The 24,208-nt window shown below is 44.8% G+C and overlaps 1 protein-coding gene across 1 annotated transcript in view; it reads right to left on the reverse strand.

The window, feature by feature from the left end:
* Window positions 1-24,208, reverse strand: part of LOC137433553 (uncharacterized) — a 75,084-nt gene that overhangs the window by 15,802 nt on the left and 35,074 nt on the right. Inside the window, exons 7-11 of the mRNA XM_078786151.1 lie at window positions 22,020-22,154; window positions 14,470-14,604; window positions 13,772-13,906; window positions 8,629-8,696; window positions 382-479 (exon numbers count right to left, since the gene is read on the reverse strand). Coding sequence (XP_078642277.1) covers window positions 382-479; window positions 8,629-8,696; window positions 13,772-13,906; window positions 14,470-14,604; window positions 22,020-22,154 — 571 coding nt within the window. The remainder of the gene's footprint in view (window positions 1-381; window positions 480-8,628; window positions 8,697-13,771; window positions 13,907-14,469; window positions 14,605-22,019; window positions 22,155-24,208) is intronic.

Raw genomic sequence — 24,208 nt, forward strand, 5'->3', positions numbered from 1 at the left:
CCTCTCTCTCCCCACCCCAGTCCCTCCCACATCAGGCACACTGCACCAGGGAGTGAATCACCCACAGGGGAGTGTGTCTCACACACGCGTGCGCACACACACATACACACACACACACACACACCTCGTTTTTTCATTTCTGTTCCTCACAATTCTCTCTCTCTTATTGACACACACACACACACACACACACACACACACACGGGGGGGGGGGGAATGGGTCATGCACACACACACGAGGGGAATGGGTCATACACACACACACACACACACACACACACACACACACACACACACACACACACACACACACACACACACACACACACACACACACACACACACACACACACACACACACACACACACACACACACGTACCTGAAGGTGACAATTCCATTCCCGTATTTCTCCTTCACATTCTTGATATCGCTCATGAGTTTGGGATGACTGCAGAATTCGGCACCATCTAGAATTGGCTGCAAAGTGGTAAAGACAGTTTCTCAGACTTTCTGACATCTCATCATGGCTTTTAGTAAGAACCTTCAAAATAGTGCAAATTGTCAGTAGCAGAGAATATTTTTGTAACGTTAAGAGTAATTTTATAAAATGCAATCTCACAAACAAATGGAAGACAAAAACAAATGGAAAGTTTGAACTTAATTTTTACCAATCAAAATGCAACTAACCTTTTTACCTAACCCTAACAACTCAAAACTTTGTTACCGCACAAGCCGCACAAGTTAAGGTTAAGGTTAAGGTTAAGGTTAAGGTTAGAGCCGCACAAGATCTGCCAGCAACCCTCTTCTGGTTAAACTGCCAAAATCTAGGCTCTCTGCTCACCTTCACTCTTTCATTCCCCTTTTCTCCCGCCTCTGGAACAAACTCCCTCACTCCCTTCAATCCCACTCCTCCCTTCAGGTCTTTAAAACAGCTGTTCACCACCATCTCTTATCTTCCCCCATCCAAAACCTTGATCTTTTCTACCCCCGCTAATTCACCCCAGATCCACTTTGTTTGAAATTCCAACTTCTGTCCTGGAAGTCCTTGCAGTGTCCATTTGTTTTATACCTCTCCCACCTCCCCCAAGCCCTCTCCCTCCCACAGATCTCTCGATGTCCCTGCTCTCAAATGTTGCGTTTGTGTCCTTCCCCCTCTCTCCCCACATTGTCTACTGCTCCCCTTATTTTGTGTTTGCCAAGGAAGTTAAACTTAAAACAAGGAACTTAAAACAGAACTGTAAAACATACACTCTTTTCACCATTAGACACGCACGACGCCGCACCCACAAATCCAGGGCAGCACCCATCAGCTGCCGATGTCATCATGGAGCTTCCCCAGCACTGCATGATGGCGAATGTCATCATGGCATTTCCTGAGCACTATGCATGATGGCGGATGTCATCATGGCATTTCCTGAGGACTATGCATGATGGCGGATGTCATCATGGCACTTCCTGAGCACTATGCATGATGGCGGATGTCATCATGGCATTTCCTGAGCACTATGCATGATGGCGGATGTCATCATGGCATTTCCTGAGGACTATGCATGATGGCGGATGTCATCATGGCACTTCCTGAGCACTATGCATGATGGCGGATGTCATCATGGCATTTCCTGAGCACTATGCATGATGGCGGATGTCATCATGGCACTTCCTGAGCACTATGGATGATGGCGGATGTCATCATGGCACTTCCTGAGCACGATGCATGATGGCGGATGTCATCGTGGTACTTCCTGAGCACTATGGATGATGGCGGATGTCATCATGGCACTTCCTGAGCAATATGGATGATTATGGATATCATCATAGCACTTCCTGAGCACTATGGATGATGGTGGATGTCAAAATGAAACTTCCTGAGCAGTATGGATGATGGTGGGATTAAAAAACAAAAAATTGTATACAAGATCGAGGCTCATGTAAGAGCTCACATTAATCACAAAAAGACAAACTGGCACAAAAAGCATATGATAAAGAAAGCGGGAGACAAGATGGGGAGAGAGAGGGAAGCACACAAGTACAACAGCAGAGTTCAGGGACATCGGGAGATCTGTGGGAGGGAGGGCTTGGGGGGAGGAGGCATGGGAATAGAGGTATAAAATACATGGACACTGCCAGGACTTCCAGGAAAGAAGTTGGTATTTCAAAAAAGTGGATCTGGGGTGAAATTAGTGGGGGTAGAAAAGATCAAGGTTTTGGATGGGGGAAGATAAGAGATGGTGGTGAACAGCTGTTTTAAAGACCTGGAGGGAGGAGTGCGATTGAAGAGAATGAGGGAGTTTGTTCCAGAGGCGGAAGAAAAGAGCAATGAAAGAATGAAGGTCAGCAGAGAGTCTTGATTTTGGCAATTTCACCATAAGAGGGTTGCTGGCAGATCTTGTGCGACCTGTAGGAGTATTTGGGGGAAATAGCACAGACAGAACTGGGGGAGCTAGGCCGGAGAGGAGTCGGCAGAAGACAGAAAGACCACCTACCTGCCTGCGGTGAGTGAGTGAAAGGCCCTCGGAGTAAGCTTCATTGCGGGAGATTCCAATGATTCTGAAAGCTTGCCGATTATTGGGAACAGGCTGATTGGTCTGCAGTTGCAAGGATCTGTTTTTGCACCTTTTTGTGTGAAGGTCATGTTGGCCGATTTCCAAGCAGATGGCAGATGACCTTAAGCAAAAGAGAGGGTGAAGAGAACAGAGAGAGGGTGAGATAGAGCGGAACAGCAGGATTTTAGGACCCGTGGGCTGATGCCGTCTGGTCCAGTTGCAGAATCAGAGTCGAGGTTTAACAGAAACTTCTCCACCTTGTCAGGAGAGAAAGACACAGAGTCCAGGAGCAGCTGGGTTCGACTGGGTACGGTCGGTACAGAGAGGGACGGGTTTGGGACACAAGATTTTGAGGCAAACACAGAGTTGAGGCATTCGGCTTAGTCACGTGCGGTGTCAACTGTGTAGCCATTTGAGGTAAGGGAGGAGGTGGAGGGGGATCAAACACCAGAAACAGATTTGACCAGACACCACCAGGATTTGCAGGAAGGAGGCAAGTTTGAGAGTTCAGTCTTGAGTAGAGAGATAGTGCTTTTCGTGGCTCTCCTGAGGGTAGACACACACTTGTCCCGAGCTTTGTGAAAGGAACTGAGATTACCTTCAGTTGGATTAGCCTTCCATGAGGTGAAGACAAGTTGTTTCATGGCAACTGCCTCACCACAAGATTCAGTGTACCAAGGATGGGAGGAAGGGTATGACAACTGAAGACGAGATGGGTGTAAATCTGTGCTTGAGAGAGAGAGAGACAGCAGTTTACTTTGGAAGAATTCCCAGGAAGAGTTTCCCAGACAAAGCCGAATGCCTCAACTATGTGTTTGCCTCAAAATCTTGCGTCCCAAACCCATCTCTCTCCGTTCCCACCTTACCCAGTCGAACCCAACTGCTCCTGGACTGTTTCCTTCTCTCCTGACAAGGTGGAGAAGTTTTTGTGATTCTGCAATTGGACCAGACGGCATCAGCCCATGGGTCCTAAAATCCTGCTCTGCCGCTCTATCTCACCCTCTCTCTGTTCTTTTCACCCTCTCTTTTGCTCAAGGTCATCTGCCAGCATCTTGGAAATCAGCAAACATTACCGGTTTACACAAAAAAGGTGTTAAAACAGTTCCTTGCAACTACAGACCAATCAGCCTGCTCCCGATTATCAGCAAAGTCATGGAATCAATCATTGCTTTGTATATCAAATCCTTCCTCTTCTCCAATGCCTTGATCTCCGATCATCAATTTGGATTCAGACCAGGTCATTCTACTCTGGAAATGTTGCTTCTGCTGTCTCAACAATGGATGGAGGTCCTCAATGCCAAACAGGAAATCAGAGCTGTCTCCCTCGACATATCACGTGCCTTTGATACGGTCTGGCACCCAGCTCTGCTCACCAAACTCTCCTCCTATGGTATCCATGGAAATCTTCCCGCTTGGCTTGCGGACTTCCTCTCTGGTCATAGTCAACGTGTGGCCTTGAATGGATTTCGCCCATCGCCCCTTCCTGTTCTGGCTGGAGTTCCCCAAGGTAGTGTTCTGGGCACTGTGCTTTTCCTGGTCTTCATCAATGATCTCTCCGACCCTGGAAAATCCTCTCTATCTCTTTGCTGATGACTCCACTCTCTGCCGCTCCATTCCTCATCCCTCAGATCGGCAGCCTGCAGCCTCCTCACTGTCTGCAGACCTGGACAAAATCACAGACTGGTCAAACAAGTGGAACATGTCTTTCAATCCTGACAAATCTCACACTCTTACGATGTCTCTCCGAAAAGACGGACTGGAAAACCCTCCCATCTACTTTCTCAACAATCCTCTCCAAGAAGTTCTGTCGCTCAAGCTTTTGGGTCTCACTATCTGCCATGATCTTTCTTCGGAAAACCACATTGCCAAGCTGGCCTCCAAAGCCAGTCGCCGACTAGGCATCCTCCGTCGTGCGAAGTCCTTCCTTGGCACACCTGAGCTCCTCACCACATACAAGGCTTTCATCCGCAGCTCAATGGAATACTGTTCCTCCTTCTGGGCCGGTGCTCCTGCCTCACACCTAGCTCGGCTTCACGCTGTTGAAGCCAAAGCTTTCAGAATCATTGGAATCTCCTGCGATGAAGCTAATTCCGAGGGCCTTTCACTCACTCACCGCAGGCAGGTTGGTGGTCTTTTTGTCTTCTCCCGACTCCTCTCCGGCCTTGCTCCCCCAGCTCTCTCTGTGCTCTGTCCCCCAAATATTCCTACAGGTCGCACAAGATCTGCCAGCAACCCTCTTTTGGTTAAACTGCCAAAATCTAGGCTCTCTGCTCACCTTCACTCTTTCATTCCCCTTTTTCCCCGCCTCTGGAACAAACTCCCCCACTCCCTTCAATCCCACTCCTCCCTCCAGGTCTTTAAAACAGCTGTTCAACACCATCTCTTATTTTCCCCCATCCAAAACCTTGAACTTTTCTACCCCCGCTAATTCACCCCAGATACACTTTTTCGAAATTCCAACTTCTTTCCTGGAAGTCCTTGCAGTGTCCATATGTTTTATACCTCTCCCACCTCCCCCAAGCCCTCTCCCTCCCACAGTTCTCGATGTCCCTGCTCTCAAATGTTGTGTTTGTTGTGTCCTTCCCCCTCTCTCCCCATCTTGTCTACCGCTCTCCTTATTTTGTGTTTTATGTGTCGGTTTGTGTCGGTTTGACTTTTTGTGTGATTAATGTTCGCTCTTTCACGAGCCTCGATATTGTATACAACAAAAAAAAAAAAAATTGATGTCAGAGGGAGTAGAGATGGGAGACCAGGCCAGATGCTTGATGGCTGGTTGAAGACCATGCCAGTTGGCCTGAGTGAAATGCCAGACTCGTCGGCGCTGAGGAGGCTCTCTGAGAATGGCCAGAGAGATGTCCACTTCAACAAGAACATGATCAGCAGAACCGATTGGCGCAGAAGAAGAGCAGCAGACATTTGCAGGGAAGTTTGTCATAACCAAGTCTTGAAGAGAAGATACTCCATTGACTGAGATCCGGGTCGGGAAATTGACAGATTGTGTCAGTCCCAACGAGTCACAGAAGTCCTTTGCTGAGATGCCATGGCTGGTGTGAGAGGTACCCACACCCAGCCAGCTGGCATGATGACAGTTGAAGTCACCACATATGAGGAAGAGAGAGTTGGGATGAGTGGATAGAAGTTGTTCCATGTTGTCAGACAGCGAGATGTAAATTGAGTCATCACTGTTTGGAGGACGGTACAGAACACATATGAACAAAAGGTGGGAGCCAAGAGGAAGCCGTAGCCAGAGGTACTCCTGGGGTGGGGTGGGGAGAGGGCAGTGCAAGGAGAGTGAGGAAGAGAGTTTTTAATAAAGATAGCAACCCCACCTCCAGGACGAGGCTCAGGTCTATCCTACCGGAGGAGGGCGCAACCAGGAAGAGATATTAAGGAATCAGAGACATCTTGAAGGAGGAAAGTTTCTGTTAAGCAGATTATGTCTGCTTTGTCAGAAGCAACCTGTATGGAGAGATCAATCAGGTTTGAGTGAAGGCCGCAGACGTTTGAGGTCCATAACGTTAAAGAAGAGGGAGTGGGAGCAACGGGTATTGGACAGGGGAGCGGAGGGGTAGGGAAAGATGAGGGGTGAGAGGGTGAGGTAGGGAGAGCTGTTGATAATGTGTCAGAGATTGCAGAAGAGTTGGGAGAAAGGGAAGGATGAGGGGGACAAAAGGTTTGATGGTGATGGGATGAGGCACAGTGAGGGGTTGTTTGAGGAGGCGGGGGGGGGAAGAGCAATGTCGAAGGTTGGAGGAGGTGGAGGTATGAGATGGAAGGGAGACGAAGTGGGGAGGAGGCAGCTGTGGGGAGGAGGCAGCTTTGAGGAGGAGGGGGGAGGAGGGAGAATTGGAGAAAGATGGTAGGGAGGGAGATTTGAAAGGGAGGGGTTGGGTAGGAGTTTTGAAGGGAAGGCGCGAGGAGGGGAATTTAGAAAGTGGATGATTAATGAAAAACGAACATTTATAACAAATTGTGTTTGTTGTGATTTTCAAATGAAAGATCCGTTTCAAAACGATAGAGGAGGGGTGGAATGAAAGTGAGTTTAGAGAATGTAGAAAGGAAGAATTGGAAGAGATTAAATGTTTTTTTGAAGTGGAATGAATTGAAGAGGTAATTGAAAAAAGCCTTTAAATAGGAAGAAAAACAACATGTTGTAATAAACCACTGAAAAAAACACTGCAGGGAAAGTTTAAACATATTTAAATAATATTTATATAAAACTGTGAAAAAAATCTGGGAAAAATCCCTCAGTGAGGACGTGGATTTGAGAAAGAAGGAGAAAGGGTTGAATGAGTATAGAGGAAACGAGAGTTGGAAAGGCTGGAGAGGTGGAAGAAAAAGGAGATAAAGGGGGTGGCGCACAAGGCAAGACAAGGGGGCGGGGCACAAGGCGAGACAAGGGGGCGAGGGAACAAGCACGTGTCTGCGAGGAGAGAAAGGATTAATAAAGGATTTTTTTCTTTTCCTTGTATTTAAAACGTTAGACAGATGTTTGTGGGAAGTAGGGGGAGAAAAGAAAATCAAAGAAACAAGCAAATACAGCAAAGGAAAGAACTTATATTCACAATATACCGACGGGGGGAGGGAGCCGAGAGAGACCAGGCCATGCACGAGGTGCGAACAAAAAACGACTAATTACACACAAGTTTGCAATAATTACAAAACCAAAACCAACTAGAAACACACAACAACACATACGCAATAAAATAACCAGTGGAACTTTGACAAAGACACGAATATGAAAATACTCAAACTTTGATGCCGTGGAGAGATTGAAGCAATCCTCCTCGCTCGAGGGACCGGAAGTGGAAGTCGAACTTTAAAAGCTTTGAAAAAGCGGAAATTCATACGCGTTCACGATATCCGTCGCTGTCTGTCACCTGATATTATGGTGTCACTGCTTGCCTTTCATGTAATCTCTGGCTGCGACACGACAATGTACATTGGACGGCACACAAATGTGTGACCTAACGCGACGATGAGAAAACAACACTGTTGGAACATCTTGGAAAAGTCCCCTTGACTCAATAAACTATCACGGCAACAGAAAAATTCTTCTGCAAGGTGCACAACACAAATGGCGACTCAGTTGACGACACTCGTTGATGGCTTTGGCGAAAACCAGACAGCCAGATTGTCTTCCACCAACAATCGATGCATTTCGGCAACACATCAAAAGAGGCCACTGTCGGGGTCAGTGTGAGAACTGGCCTGCAGCAGCACGCTACATCAAGCTGATGCAACAATTTGTGGTTGGCAAGGAAACCAGCGACCCATCTCAGTTGGTACCAGTGCTAACGAAAATAGACTCGGTAGCAGAGGAATGCTTAGTTGTTGTGTCATGCAGCTGCAAGAACGAAATGTGCAAATTTCACGTGCGCAAGTGACAAAAATCGACCGTGCAGTGTTGCTCGCACTGTGATGCCATGATCATGGCACATGCATGAACAGACAATGCACAAATTACTTGCTGTGCACTGTGAACTCTGAAGTACTTGCTGTGCAGTCTAATTTCATGTTTTTTTTTAAATTGAGCCCTAAATCCCCATTTCCAGCATTTAAATTCCATCTGCATCATCGGGAGAAGCCAAGATTTGGGTCAATTTAGTTTTGTGGCCATCTTTCCCGCCATCTTGAATTGTGGGCTTCCTGCTATAAATCCAGCTTGGCAACAGTGATTTTCATAATCAGCAAGGTGGATTTGGTCTTGAAAAATATGTTACAATAAAATGAACATGACTTGCCGCTTACATTGCACATTGCACATTGCACATTGCACAGCGAAAAGCAGGGTTCGGCATTCGGCTGCGTGCGTACGTGTGGCGTGTCCGCATTTTTAAACTTCATTTTCTCGGCAACCTTTGGTCCGATTGACACAAATTTTTACCATAAGAGCGCCTCCATTGGGCCTGTAGAGTGTTCAGCTCACCTGGAATGAATTTCAGGGGAGCTTATGCGATAGCGCGTTGTCCATCTAGTCCATTTTTTCTGCCCAGTCTAACTATTAAAATGAAACCTTGCAAGTCAAAGACATATTTGTTATTTTTCACTAATGATGGACTAAAAAAAATCTCTTATCTTACCAATTCCAGCTTCTTCAGGTTCCGCTTCTCTTCTTCAGGTTTATATTCAAGTGGTAAAAGAGAATTTTCTAAAGAGTGAAAAACGCAAATTAGAAATACAAATAATTATGTAATACAACATCACAAATCTTTATGCAAAGTCAAATCATGAGCAATTATGTGATTCATAAACAGCCACTCGTGACAAGTTCACACACACACACGCACGCACGCACGCACGCACACACACAACCTGAATCTGGATATTTTTGGCCAATTTCCTCAATATCAGTTCCATATTTTGCTGTTCTATGCTTCTTTTTGTATGGAGATCGGTGGAGGGTTTTGTGTGCTACGTGGTTAAATACAACAACATATGTGGTGCCAATCACAGCACCCAATAATCAAAGCAAAGAGTAGTGTGTGTCAAAGCTCTGCTAAATTAATGTTATTACCTTCGCAAAAGCGGAAGGTTATGTTTTGATCGCTGTGTATTTATTTGTATGTCTGTGTGTATGTTATTCGCATAACTCAAAAAGTATTCAACCGAATTGCATGAAATTTGGTGGGATGATTGGTTATTATACGGGACACATTTGATTAGATTTTGGGAGCAATCGGGTCAAAGGTCAAGGTCAAGGTCACGAAAAGGTCAAAATCGTATTTTTATTACCTTCGCAAAAGCGGAAGGTTATGTTTTGATCGCTGTGTATTTATTTGTATGTCTGTGTGTGTGTATGTTAATCGCATAACTCAAAAAGTATTCAACCGAATTGCATGAAATTTGGTGGGATGATTGGTTATTATACGGGACACATTTGATTAGATTTTGGGAAACAGATTTGCTCAAATTCTGACTATTTTTAACTCGATCGTATTTCACTCAAAGTTATGAGCGACTGAAGAAGAAGATGTCTATCCAGGACGTCATCACTATAACGCGATCTCCCGCGATCATTTCAACCTCAAAAAAAATTATAATTGCAGATTTGACAATAGATGAGGCATATTAACAAACGAATGAAACAGATTTGCTCAAATTCTGACTTTTTAACTCGATCGTATTTCACTCAAAGTTATGCGCGACTGAAGAAGAAGATGTCCATCCAGGACGTCATCACTATAACGCAATCTCCCGCGATCATTTCAACCTCAAAAAAAATTATAATTGCAGATTTGTCAAGAGATGAGGCATATTAACAAACGAATGAAACAGATTTGCTCAAATTCTGACTATTTTTAACTCGATCGTATTTCACTCAAAGTTATGAGCGCCTGAAGAAGAGGATGTCCATCCAAGACGTCATCACTATAACGCGATCTCCCGCAATCATTTCAACCTCAAATGAAATTCAAATTGCAGATTTGTCAATCGGGGAGGCATATTAACAGACGAATGAAACAGATTTGCTCAAATTCTGATTTTTAAAAATCGATCGCATTTCACATAAAGTTTGAGGTACTAAAGAAGAAGAAGATTCGTTTAGCTTCTCAGATAAAATAAATAATTCTGTCTGCAATTTCAGGTTAATTACCTTCGCAAAAGCGGAAGGTTATGTTTTGATCGCTGTGTATTTTTTGTATGTCTGTGTGTGTGTGTGTATGTTATTCGCATAACTCAAAAAGTATTCAACCGAATTGCATGAAATTTGGTGGGATGATTGGTTATTATACGGGACACATTTGATTAGATTTTGGGAGCAATCGGGTCAAAGGTCAAGGTCAAGGTCACGAAAAGGTCAAAATCGTATTTTTGTTGTTCTGTTCCCTACACTCCCATGCCAAGTACAGAACAGTAGCTGCGGCGAAGGTATGCGCTCTACCGAGTGCCCGTTCTAGTTTGTCATAACTCGGTCAATTCTTATCCGATTTGCATGAAATCAGCACCAAACTGTTCACTGTTCTGTTCCCTACACTCCCATGCCAAGTACAGAACAGTAGCTGCGGCGAAGGTATGCGCTCTACCGAGTGCCCGTTCTAGTTACCTTCGCAAAAGCGGAAGGTTATGTTTTGATCGCTGTGTATTTATTTGTATGTCTGTGTGTGTGTGTGTATGTTATTCGCATAACTCAAAAAGTATTCAACCGAATTGCATGAAATTTGGTGGGATGATTGGTTATTATACGGGACACATTTGATTAGATTTTGGGAGCAATCGGGTCAAAGGTCAAGGTCAAGGTCACGAAAAGGTCAAAATCGTATTTTTATTTGTCATAACTCGGTCAATTCTTATCCGATTTGCATGAAATCAGCACCAAACTGTTCACTGTTCTGTTCCCTACACTCCCATGCCAAGTACAGAACAGTAGCTGCGGCGAAGGTATGCGCTCTACCGAGTGCCCGTTCTTTACCTTCGCAAAAGCGGAAGGTTATGTTTTGATCGCTGTGTATTTATTTGTATGTCTGTGTGTGTGTGTGTATGTTATTCGCATAACTCAAAAAGTATTCAACCGAATTGCATGAAATTTGGTGGGATGATTGGTTATTATACGGGACACATTTGATTAGATTTTGGGAGCAATCGGGTCAAAGGTCAAGGTCAAGGTCACGAAAAGGTCAAAATCGTATTTTTATTTGTCATAACTCGGTCAATTCTTATCCGATTTGCATGAAATCAGCACCAAACTGTTCACTGTTCTGTTCCCTACACTCCCATGCCAAGTACAGAACAGTAGCTGCGGCGAAGGTATGCGCTCTACCGAGTGCCCGTTCTTTACCTTCGCAAAAGCGGAAGGTTATGTTTTGATCGCTGTGTATTTATTTGTATGTCTCTGTGTGTGTGTGTATGTTATTCGCATAACTCAAAAAGTATTCAACCGAATTGCATGAAATTTGGTGGGATGATTGGTTATTATACGGGACACATTTGATTAGATTTTGGGAGCAATCGGGTCAAAGGTCAAGGTCAAGGTCACGAAAAGGTCAAAATCGTATTTTTATTTGTCATAACTCGGTCAATTCTTATCCGATTTGCATGAAATCAGCACCAAACTGTTCACTGTTCTGTTCCCTACACTCCCATGCCAAGTACAGAACAGTAGCTGCGGCGAAGGTATGCGCTCTACCGAGTGCCCGTTCTAGTTACCTTCGCAAAAGCGGAAGGTTATGTTTTGATCGCTGTGTATTTATTTGTATGTCTGTGTGTGTGTGTGTATGTTATTCGCATAACTCAAAAAGTATTCAACCGAATTGCATGAAATTTGGTGGAATGATTGGTTATTATACGGGACACATTTGATTAGATTTTGGGAGCAATCGGGTCAAAGGTCAAGGTCAAGGTCACGAAAAGGTCAAAATCGTATTTTTATTTGTCATAACTCGGTCAATTCTTATCCGATTTGCATGAAATCAGCACCAAACTGTTCACTGTTCTGTTCCCTACACTCCCATGCCAAGTACAGAACAGTAGCTGCGGCGAAGGTATGCGCTCTACCGAGTGCCCGTTCTAGTTATTTATGATTCAAGTTCTAATTGTTGACGATGACCTGATGAATAACGATGACAACACATTACATGAGAGTAAATGTAATATGCTAAGTAATAGGGTTTCTGTAAAACCGATACGAGGGTAATTTTCACAATGGTGTTCAATGAGGTTTCATTTGTGTCTCATTGGGTTTTTATGCCAACGCTCCCAAAGGTGGCTGGGGACATTATATTTTTGGGTTGTCCATCCGTCCGTACGGGCTAAACCTCGCTTTTCTCAGGAACAACATGTCTGATTGAGACGAAGGTTTCAGTGTAGGAGCGACACCCATGTAGAATGTTTTTATGATAATTGCGACGTCATAGGCCATGTCGTATGGCAGCCATCTTGGATTAAACACAAATAATAATAAAATTATTTCACGGAAACCATTGAATGGAAAAATGTGAAACTTGGCACATTGTCAAGTACTCCCAATGGGGGAACAAAAGCGTGATAATGATGACATCATCGGTGAAGTGGTATACCAGCCAAAAATGTTTCAACCAAATGCCTTATCCTAAAAATCAGAAATTGCATGCACAGGATCGATGATCCATTTGTATCGAAATATTGAATTTGTGACATCATAGGTCACATAGTTTGGCAGCCATATTGGATTTAACCTAAAGCCTCTAAAAAACATCTTCTCCCAAACCACCAAAGCGATCAACTCAAAGCTTTATGTGCGTCATCGACTAGGCATGGCGATTAAAAGTTGAACACGAAAAACATAATTGGTCATATGGTGTGGCAGCGATATTGGTTGAAGGAAAATATTAAATAATTATAACTAAGACACCGCTTACCCTGTCAATGCGAAACTTTACAAATTTAATCTAACACCATTGCTGCACATAGTTTGAAAATTATGACGTCATAGGCCACGTGGTTTGGCAGCCATCTTGGATAGGAAAACGAACCTTATCCGATCAACACAAAACTTCACAAACGTCATCCCCTACCCATACATATAGTATGCAGAGTCTACATTTTTGATGTCATATGTCGTGCGGTTTGGCAGCCATATTAGCTTGAAAGACAATATTTGAAAGAAAACCCTTCTCTGAAAGCGCTTCATCGATCGATGTGAAACCTGTCATGTCTGGTAAAAATGTGATACCTGAAAACATCTGAAGGGATTAAAATCAAACTTGTTGATTTTTAGGACAGTCAACTAGGGAATCTACCTGTTATCATGGGCACGGACTATGCAGAGGCATATTGGTGATGCAGTCACATTGGTCTGGTTCATTTTGGAATATGAAGTGAAAATTTAATGACTTCAATTGAACAAATGAACCAAACACAGATCTCATGGGAAAATCTCATGAGAAAAGTCTCATGGGAAAATAGGTTCGGTTCCAGACATAGAGGGAGGAAAAAAAAAAATCAAGAATGACACAATATGGCAACTTGTATGGAAAAGAAAGCAAGTCGACACCCAGAGGCTGCTGTTGCTAGGACTTCCAGGATAGTTATTTGTTCTGTAAGAAAGAAGCGACTCTCATTTCCGTGAAGCATCGCTTCCTCGAGGCATCTCATAAATTGCTATGATATGTTTTAGAAAAACTCTGCACTGTTCAATTTGAGAGCAGTCGTAATCGTACGACTGTGTTGCTCTGTCTGTATAATGAAGATGTTTGATGATAACTCTGAATTCCTGTTGTGACATATGTGGTGTTGCTTGCTGCTCACCTGATGTCAAAGATTGGTCCTGGTCTTCAATCTCTTCTGCCGCCGTCACCTGTAGCAACTCGCAAGAACCTTGAAGAGGGATGTCGTACACTGAGCTGCCAATCTCCATAACTTCATTGTGTGCATGTGGAGTACCTGTGAAATGATTTATAACATCCGATTGTTAACTTGACATTTCAGGCAAAAACCTGTGATTTATCGCCGGAGTACAGTCAGACACTGACATTCACGGAGGATACGTTCCTGGAAAATGCCAAAAATGTCGGCTAGTTCAATAGGTTAGGTTCTTGGCAACCAAGGATACCATAAGTGCAAATCGTGAAATTCATTCACTTAAGTCTCATGGGAAAATAGGTTCGGTTCCAGACATAGAGGGAGGAAAAAAAACTTCAAGAATGACACAATATGGCAGCTTGTATGGAAAAGAAAGCAAGTCGACACCCAGAGGCTGCTGTTGCTAGGACTTCCAGGATAGTTATTTGTTCTGTGAGAAAGAAGCGAGTATCATTTCCGTGAAGCATCGCTTCCTCGAGGCATCTCATAAATTGCGATGATATGTTTTAGAAAACCTCTGCATGTTCAATTTGAGAGCAGTCGTAATCGTACGACTGTGTTGCTCTGTCTGTATAATGAGGATGTTTGATGATAACTCTGAATTCATGTTGTGACATCTGTGGTGTGTGTAGCTCGCTGCTCACTTGATGTCAAAGGCTGGTCCTGGTCATCAATCTCTTCTGCCACCGTCAGCTGTAGCAACTTGCAAGAACCTTGAAGAGGGATGTCGTACACTGAGCTGCCAATCTCCATAACTTCATTGTGTGCATGTGGAATACCTGTGAAATGAATTTTGACATCCGATTGTTAACTTGATTGTTAACATTCTGTACGCCTGGCCATCTTAGCTACTTTACGTGCAGTGTAAACGAACCTTTTCTTTGTTATCAATGGTGATCTCAAGCTTGTGGAGGAGCTTGTGTGTGTAATGTATTTGGGAGGACGACTCGGCCATCCTTGTGCTTTTAGTTTTACATGAATTGACTTGGACCGGTGTGTACGGTGTGTACCCTGGTTAGAATAGGTACACCGTATCCCTGCGTGTCGTAAGAGGTGACTAAGCGGGTTGGCGTCAGGAAGGGCATCCGGCCATAAAAACATTGCCTCAAAAAGAGAACCATGACAATTACAACTACATATGGGCAGGGTACAGCCCGAAGTGGAGATCGGTTTCTGAGGTTTGGGACATGGAATGTAGGGACAATGACAGGGAGATCAGGAGAAGTGGTGGAAGTATTGGTCAGAAGAAAAGTGGACATATGTTGTGTGCAAGAGACGAGATGGAAGGGAAGTGGTGTGAGAATGGTGAAGGGTAGGCAGGGAAAGAAATACAAGTTTGTGTGGCAAGGGTGCCCGGAGGGCGTGAATGGTGTTGGTGTCCTATTTTCTGAGGAGTTTGTAGACAGTGTGGTGAGTGTGCCTCGAGTGAGTGATAGGTTCATGATGGTGAAAATGATGATTGGAAAGCTCTTGGTGAACGTCATCTCGGGATATGCTCCGCAGGTTGGTCGGAGCGATGAAGAAAAGGACAAGTTCTGGTGTGCGATAGAGAAGCTGATGGAAAATGTGAAAGATGAGGAAGTTGTTGTGGTAGGAGGAGACCTAAATGGACATGTGGGAAGGAGTATGGATGGTTTTGAGGGAGTTCATGGGGGTTACGGATATGGTGTGAGAAATGGAGAAGGCGAAAGGATTTTGGAGTTTGCTGATGGAGCTGATTTGTTGATTTGTAATACTCAGTTTCAGAAAGGGGATAATAAGCTTGTTACATACACGTCAGGTGGGTCGACGACAACTGTTGACTACCTGATGGTGCGTAGGCTAGATAGGGGGCACCTCCGGGACAGAAAGGTGATCCCGGGGGAGGAGGCTGTTTCACAGCACCACTTGGTTGTCTGCGACATAAGGGTGAAAGGTGCGAGGAGAGCTCGGCGGGTGAAGCACCACCCGAGAATGAAGGTGTGGAGGTTGAAAGAGGTGACAGTAAGGGAGGCATTAACAGAGAGGCTGAGTAGGGTAGAGGATGATGTGGTTGAGCTTGAAAGTGGTTGGATGTCAATGAAAGATAGTCTGTTGGGAGCCGTTGGTGAGGTATGTGGATGGACAAAAGGACCACCGAGGCACTCGGAAACATGGTGGTGGGATGATGAAGTTGGAAAGAGGATTGACGAAAAGAGGAAGAAGTTCAAGGAGTGGCAGAAGGCGAAGGGTACGGGAGGAGAAAAAGCAGAGCATGAAAGTTATAAGGCAGCCAAGAAGGCTGCAAAGAAAGAGGTAGCAAAGGCGCAGGAGACATGGAGGAAAATGATCGGAGAACGCTTGGATTCGGAAGAGGGTCAGAGAGCGGTATTCAGGATTGCAAAGCAGATAGCGAAAGAGAGGTGTGATGTGATGGGGGTGAGTTGCTTGAGGGATGAAGTGAGACAAATCGTTGTGGACCCAGATGGAATTAAAGGAAGATGGAAAAGATATATGGAAATGCTGTTGAATACAGAGAATGAATGGGATGGCAACATAGAGAGTAACCCAGTTTTAGGACCGGCAGAGAAGATAACTGAGAAGGAAGTTGAGGAAGCTATAAAAGCAATGAAGAGTAGAAAAGCTGTAAAAGAAAAGTGAAGAGAATGACAGAGATCTGTAATCTGGTGGTGAAAGAAGGCTGCATTCCAGTGGATTGGGAACTGAGTACCCTTGTCCCTCTATACAAGGGGAAAGGTGACCCTCTGGAGTGTGGCTCGTACCGAGCGATAAAGTTATTGGAGCATGGAATGAAGGTATTGGAAAGGGTGTTGGAGAGGAGGATAAGGAAGAAGGTGAAGATCGACGAAACGCAGTTTGGATTTATGCCAGGAAGAGGAACGACAGACGCGCTCTTTATTGTGAGGCAGTTGCAGGAGAAGTACATGGAGAAGAGGAAGAAGTTGTTTCTTGGGTTTGTTGATCTGGAGAAAGCATTCGATAGGGTTCCACGCAAAGTATTGACATGGGCATTGAGGAAGTTAGAAGTGGAGGAATGGTTGATCAGAGTTGTGATGGCAATGTACAAAAGAGCGCGCACAGCTGTAAGGACGAAGGACAGGAACAGTGGTGAGTTTGAGGTGAAGGTGGGAGTGCATCAGGGGTCGGTACTAAGTCCACTACTATTTGTAGCTGTGATGGAGGTGCTGGCCCAGACCGTAAAGGAGGGTTTACCGTGGGAGTTGTTGTATGCAGATGATCTGGTGTTGATTGCGGAAAGTATGGATGGACTGAAGGAAAAGATGAACAAGTGAAAGGAAAGTATGGAGACAAAAGGTCTGAAGGTGAATATAGGAAAGACGAAGGTGATGGCAAGTGGTAAAGCATGTGGTGAGTTGGAAAGAACTGGGAAGTGGCCATGTGCTGTGTGCAGGAAGGGTGTCGGAGTGAACTCCATTCAATGTACAATGTGCACTGAGTGGGTTCATCAAAAATGTAGTGGTCTGAGAGGGTCATTAACCAGTGTGGCAGCTACATTCAAATGTAAGGTGTGCACAGAGGGAGCTGCAGATGGAGGAAATGTTGAGTTGGATCTTGGAGACGGCGTGAAGCTGGAAGGTGTGAAAACATTTTGCTATCTCGGAGACATGCTGAATGGAGAAGGTGGATCAGACTCGGCAAAGGTTGCTAGAGTGAGATGTGCATGGAAGAAGTTTCGGGAACTGAGTGGCGTGCTGATGAGGAGGGGAGTGTCGTTGAAGCTGAAGGGAAAGGTGTATGCTGCATGTGTGAGAAGTGTTATGATTTATGGGAGCGAGACATGGGTCATGAATGGAGAGCAGCAACGAAGGCTGGAAAGGGTGGAAATGCGAATGGTTCGGTGGATGTGCGGAGTGTCGCTGAGAGAGAGGAAGACAAATGATGAATTGTGAAAGATGATGGGAATAGAGCCTGTGATTTATGCTGTGAGGAGGAACAGGTTGAGATGGTTTGGTCATGTGTTGAGGAAGGATGAAAGTGACTGGTTGAGAAGAGTGATGGAAATGAATGTAGAAGGAAGTAGAGGACGGGGAAGACCGAGAAAGACTTGGCTAAAGACGGTGGAAGAAGACATGCGGGCAAGGGGGTTAACAAGGAGAGATGCAGAAAATAGGGCAAAATGGAGAAGATTGTCATGGGGACCGCAAGGCTAACCCCCGCTCTAGCAGGGAAAATGGCCTTTAAAATGCATGTTGTTGTTGTTGTTGTTGATTGTTAACTTGATATTTCAGGAAAAAATTTGTGATTTATCTACGGAGTACAGTCGGACCCTGACATTCGCGGAGGATACGTTCTTGGAAAATGTCGTGAATGGAGGCAAGTTCAATAGGTTAGGTTCCTGGCAACCAAGGATAACATACGTGAAGAAGGGAAGACCCCATCTCATAAACTGCTATGATGTTGTCACGTTTGTAGGGGGTAGACAATGATTACCTTAGAACCAGGTAGAATGCATCGGAAGTGTGCTCTGACTGTCGTGAAGAAGAAGAACCCTCGATGTATCATAAGAAGGAAATTTGTGTAAACCGGATGTCGAGCAAGTGTATCTTCGTCCCCATGAGAGGGGTGGGGTTTGTTAATTGGTGAGGGATTATGGGTAATTAATCCCCTGTATGTAATTGCCTCTGTAATCTTTTCCTGTGTTCCTTATGACACCGCACTGCAGACACCTCGTAAGAAATCAGCCATTAACCACACAAATTAAAAACCAACCGGAAACCAGGCATCAAGCACTATCGCTGATAATACGTACTTGGTGAGCGCAGAGGCACAGGCAGGTTCATGATGCCACGCCTCGAAGAGCAGTGATAGGTCCGGGATTTGATTGACACAAAGACTGGTAAGATGAGACTCACTGATAGGAGCGGAGACGGAGACGTCATGGGATGACATCAGAGCCTCAAGTACAAAATAGTTGGAGCGGTGGACATTTTGGCTCTCTCAGCGTTGACCTCCTCTTGGTTCCCGCTCTTGGTGATAGATTTTATCGCGTGCAGTCGCATTTTCGCATTGTCTCTCTTTGGTGCCGCACGTCCTTGCTCGGGTCCTGGTGTTCAGGAAAGTCGGATGCATCTGCGCATTTCATTATCTTTTCTTGGTCCGGGCTATCGGTTCGAGCAGCCGCATTGTCCTTTCCCTGGCTTGTTGGTGCTGGCGGTGCATGCCTGGGTGTGCTGAGAGGCCACGGTTCTGTGTAAAGAAGACGACGAGGACAAGCGAGGGCTGCTCGCTTCACACTCGGCAGCCGATGTGGACACACTGCGTGCCAAGGCCTGTTTCCCACACAAGAACTTCACGCCAAGGCATGTATTTCCCGCGCACAGACCTCCGGGACCCGTTTGCAGACTGACGAGATTCAAGAACAGCTTCTTTTTTTCTTTTTTTTGTATACTGAATCGAGGCTCGTGAAAGAGCTGACATTTACTTCACAAACAAATCAACCAGACAAACAAAATATATAAAAAGAGGGAGCGGAAGACAAGGGAAGGGGAAGCACACAAACACTTGAGAGCACACAACATTTAAGAGCAGGGAGATGTGTGGGAGGGAGAGGGCTTGGGGGGAGGAGGTGTGGGAAGGGGATGGGGGGGGGGGGAGGGGAGAAGTATAAAACACAAGGACACCAAGGACTTCCAGGACAGAAGTTGGTATTTCAAAAAAGTGGAATTGGGGTGAAATTAGCGGGGATAGAAAAGATCAAGGTTTTGGATGGGGGAAGATAAGAGATGGTGGTGAACAGCTGTTTTAAAGACCTGGAGGGTGGAGTGGGATTGAAGAGAGTGAGGGAGTTTGTTCCAGAGGCGGGAGAAAAGAGGAATGAAGGAGTGAAGGTGAGCAGAGAGTCTTGATTTTGGCAGTTTAACCATAAGAGGGTTGCAGGCAGATCTTGTGCGACCTGTAGGAATATTTGCGGGACAGAGCACAGAGAGAGCTGGGGGGGCAAGGCCAGAGAGGAGTCGGTAGAAGATGGAAAGACCACCAACCTGCCTGCGGTGAGTGAGTGAGTGAGAGGCCCTAGGAGATAAGTGCCACACACGAACACATATTTATTTTCCAATTATTTTATCCTCTGTCTGTGTATGAGTCCGTGTGTGGGCGCTCCAATTTAGGAATATAGTTTCATTTATCGTGCATTTTCTTTGTTACCGGCATTTTGGTTAATAAAGCCGGCAATTTCTTGTACATTTTAAACCTGTGTCGGTAGAATTAAATATCGCAGGTTTGAGGACTGCCGGTAGGATCCGTTGAGGTAAGCGCTCCTCGGTCTCTCCTCCCCCCCCCCCCCCTTCCCACACACGCATTCTCCACTATATTTTTACTGAACGCCTCGGAGTTAAAGCTCGTTCGGAAATCCGTTTCCTTGGAAGATTTTAATCACCAGGAACACGACAATATATTTCAGAAAAACTTTGCACTGCTCCACATGAGAGGGGTCGTCATCGTTCTGCTGTGTTGCTCTGTTTGTATGATGAAGATGTTTGATGGTCTCTCTATAATGCAAGCAATCTCTGTGTGTCTGTCTGTGTGTATGTCTGTGACCGCTGTTTCTCGACAACCACTGGTCCGATCTAAGTGAAACTTGCCAGGTATATTGCTGGGGACCTGAGGATGTGCCTTTTCAAGGTTTGCTATTACTCGGACAAGTGGTTACCAGGTTATGGCCATTTATTTAGCAAACACATACGTTTTGTACTGGAACGAAGGAACAGCAAAGGACGAGAGCGAAGGAACGGCGAAGGACGAAAGCGAAGACCGAAGGAACGATGAAAGTTTTAATTTTTCTTTGCACGTACGGTCAAGCTACAGCGAAGGAACCGCGTGTGTTTGTTGTTTCTGCCTCGCGGTTTGAAAAATTGAATAATTGGCCATTAAAACTAATTTGCGATTAATCGTAACTGCGATATGCGAACTTCCGGACAGTGAGGACTTAAATTCCGGACTTAGGGATAGTGACGACTTACTGTCTCGATTGTATCTTACTACTATCTCACTATCTTATATATCTATACTATCTTATCTGTCTTATACTTACTGTCTATGTTTAAAAAAAAAAAAAAAAAAAACACCTTTAGAGGCCATTTTTCCCCGCAAAGCGGGGGTTGGCCTTTTTTGGGAACCGTGGTTGTTGTTGTTTTTTGGTCCCCTTTTTGAAGCAATGTTTTACGGCCGGATGCCCATCCTGACGCCAACCCTTTTTGCCGCCTTTAACGACAAACAGGGAATTACCAGTGAACTGGTACTCAAATTAGCCGACCTCGGAAGGATGACAGGCTGAGTCAACCCCCCTGGCATTAATTCAGCGATCGACCGGGATTCGAACCCAGGATCATAGGATCCTAAGCTGGCACCCTAGCCGCTAGCCCAACACCAGGGCTTAATATACTTAGTCTATATTATAGATTGATTGTAGTTAAACACAATGCCCCAATCCATTCGTCGTTTACGACAGCGAAGGAACGAAACTGCGCGTCGTGCACGCGCAATGGAATCTGACGAAGCACGAGCTGCTCGCCTGACACGCGACGCTACGCATGTGACAACGCGTCGTGCAGCTGAAACGGATGAAGAACGAGCTGCTCACTTGGCAGACAACACTGGACGTGTGACAAGGCGTCGTGCAGACGAAATGGATGAAGAACGAGCTGCACGCTTGACATGTGACGCTTCGCACGTGATAAGCTGGGGACCTGAGGATGTGCCTTTTCACGGTTTGATATTAATCGGGCAAGTGGTTACCAAGTTATGGCCATTTATTTAGCAAACACATACGTTTTTTGTTTGCACGTACGGCCACACACGTGAACGAAGGAACAGCGAAGGACGAGAGCGAAGGAACGGTGAAGAACGAGAGCGAAGACCGAAGGAACGATGAAAGTTTAAAATAAAATTTTGCACGTACAGTCAAGCTACAGCGAAGGAACCGCGTGTGTGTTTGTTGTTCCCTTCTCTTTGTGCTTTTCCTTGCGATGAAATTGCAAAATGGCAAAATATGTTGGCGCTAATTGAAGAATTGGCCATTAAAACTAATTTGCGATTAATCGTAACTGCGATATGCGAACTTCCGGACAGTGGGGCCTTATTTTTGGTACGTACGTCAACGTACGTATGTCCACGTACTTACCTCCCCGCACGTACGGGCAGGCACTGGTAACTCTGAATTCCTGTTGTGACATATGTGGTGTTGCTTGCTGCTCACCTGATGTCAAAGATTGGTCCTGGTCATCAATCTCTTCTGCCGCCGTCAGCTGTAGCAACTTGCAAGAACCTTGAAGAGGGATGTCGTACACTGAGCTGCCAATCTCCATAACTTCATTGTGTGCATGTGGAGTACCTGTGAAATGATTTATAACATCCGATTGTTAACTTGATATTTCAGGCAAAAACTTGTGATTTATCTACGGAGTACAGTCAGACCCTGACTCGCCTGCAGGTCACAATTCTAAACCGATCGTCATGAAACTTCATCAAGTTGTAGAGGTCGTCACAATTGAGAAGCATATCGATTTTGAGGTCAAAGGTCACCTGGAGGTCAAATTTCTAAAATCGCCATTTTTCATTCGATAGACGTGAAAATTGAACAGCATTTGTATATTGAATCACTAACTTGGAAGAGCAACTATTGAGGTCAAAAGGTCAAAGATCAACTCAAGGTCAAACTTCCAAAATCATCAATTTTCATCTGAAAAACCATCAATTTTCATCTGAAAAACTATCAATTTTCATCTGAAAAACCATCAATTTTCATCCGATTGACTTGAGAATTAAACAGCATTTGCATATTGCTTCACCGAATTGGGAAATCAACTATTCAAAGGTGAACTCAAGGTCAAACTTAAAACTTTTCAAACCAAGCTTTGATCAAGATCCTCAATTTTATTGTTGATGAAATGGATAATTTGATGGATCAATGGAAACCTTTTGGGGGGAGGGGTATTTTGCAAGTATCAGGGGGGGGGGGGGGTGGAGGAGTTCAGGGTGGGGGGAAGACCCCAATTCTCTCGATGTAAATGTCTCATATAGCGCCGCCCAGTGATATCCGGTACGACAAATAATCATCTTATATATGAGGAAATTAAAAACAACTATACAATATGTATTACAGTGATGTTGAAATCTGAGTGAGAATAATTTGAAATTAAAAAATGTTTTATGTCACCCATTTTAGGTGGAGGTTCAAACAAAAGTATCCAACACTGACCTTCACAGCAAAGCGGAAGTGATTTTTTCTTGCGCCATATATAAGCAGCAAGGATGGCTGATAAAAATGGGTGGCAATGGATGGATGGTCAAGGCCGGAAAGGTAGTAAACTCACCCCAAAGCTATCTTGCCTATGTTTGAATCTCAACCCAGCTACAAACTGTCATCTAGGGTGTGTGCCATCGATAAACTGGGCGTGCTGTCTACTGGAATTAGTTGGTGAACGTTAAATATCCCACGGTGTCCTTCGCGAAGAGGAGGCGAATTATCGCCAGCACCCTGGCCAAATTACAAATTCCTGCCATAACCTTAGTCAAGGTCAGGTCTGGCCAACCACCTTGTGAATGACTCAAGTTAAACTCAACCCAGGCCAACCCCGCAAGAACGTAGGAATAATTATGGGCTTTAAAAGGAAGAAGAAGAAGTTGGCTGACGCAGGTGATGTTAGCTGACTTCCAGGTAGTTGGAAGATGTGTGCTCGGGCAGATGGTAGAGTGAAAAGAGCAGAATGTTTCTGAGGTACACCATACCGTGTTCAGATTAATCTGTCAGTGAAGCACCAGGTAAAAATGCCAAGTGCTCCTATATTTCCTACTTCCCAGTTTACAATCGGGACCAACGTCAAATTCATTAACTGGCAGCGTTCTATTACCTAAACCTAAGGATGTGTGTTTAATGGTAAATTATACAGCAAGCTGACATCAGAAACATCGCTCATTTATAAGGTTAGATAAGTCCACGGAAAGTGTTCGTCGTCGATCATGCTGCACAGGAACAACAGTTTTTATACCTCCACTGACCAAGTCACGGGAGGCATTATGTTTTCAGGTTGTCCATCCGGCTGTCCATCCGTCCGTCCGTCCGTCCGTCCGTGATAGGTTTTCGTTTCCGCGATAACTTGAGAACGGCTGAAGGGGTCTTCGTCAAACTTGGTGCAGGTATGTATAATGAGGTAAAGATGAACCGATTAGATTTTGAGGTCAAAGGTCATCGGTCATGTGAGGCAAAAACCCTGTTACCACGATAACTTGTGAACCAGTGATGGGATTCTGACCAAATTTGGTATGACGCAACATTTGCTATGAACCAAAAGAGGATTTGCACATACAATTATGGAGAATGATGTAAAGATGAACCAATTCGATTTTGGGTTCGTGGTCAAAGGTCAAAGTCTGCAATATGTCTAT

Source organism: Myxine glutinosa, chromosome 10, assembly GCF_964187855.1.
Source record: "Myxine glutinosa chromosome 10, kmMyxGlut1.1, whole genome shotgun sequence".
Taxonomy (NCBI): domain Eukaryota; kingdom Metazoa; phylum Chordata; class Myxini; order Myxiniformes; family Myxinidae; genus Myxine; species Myxine glutinosa.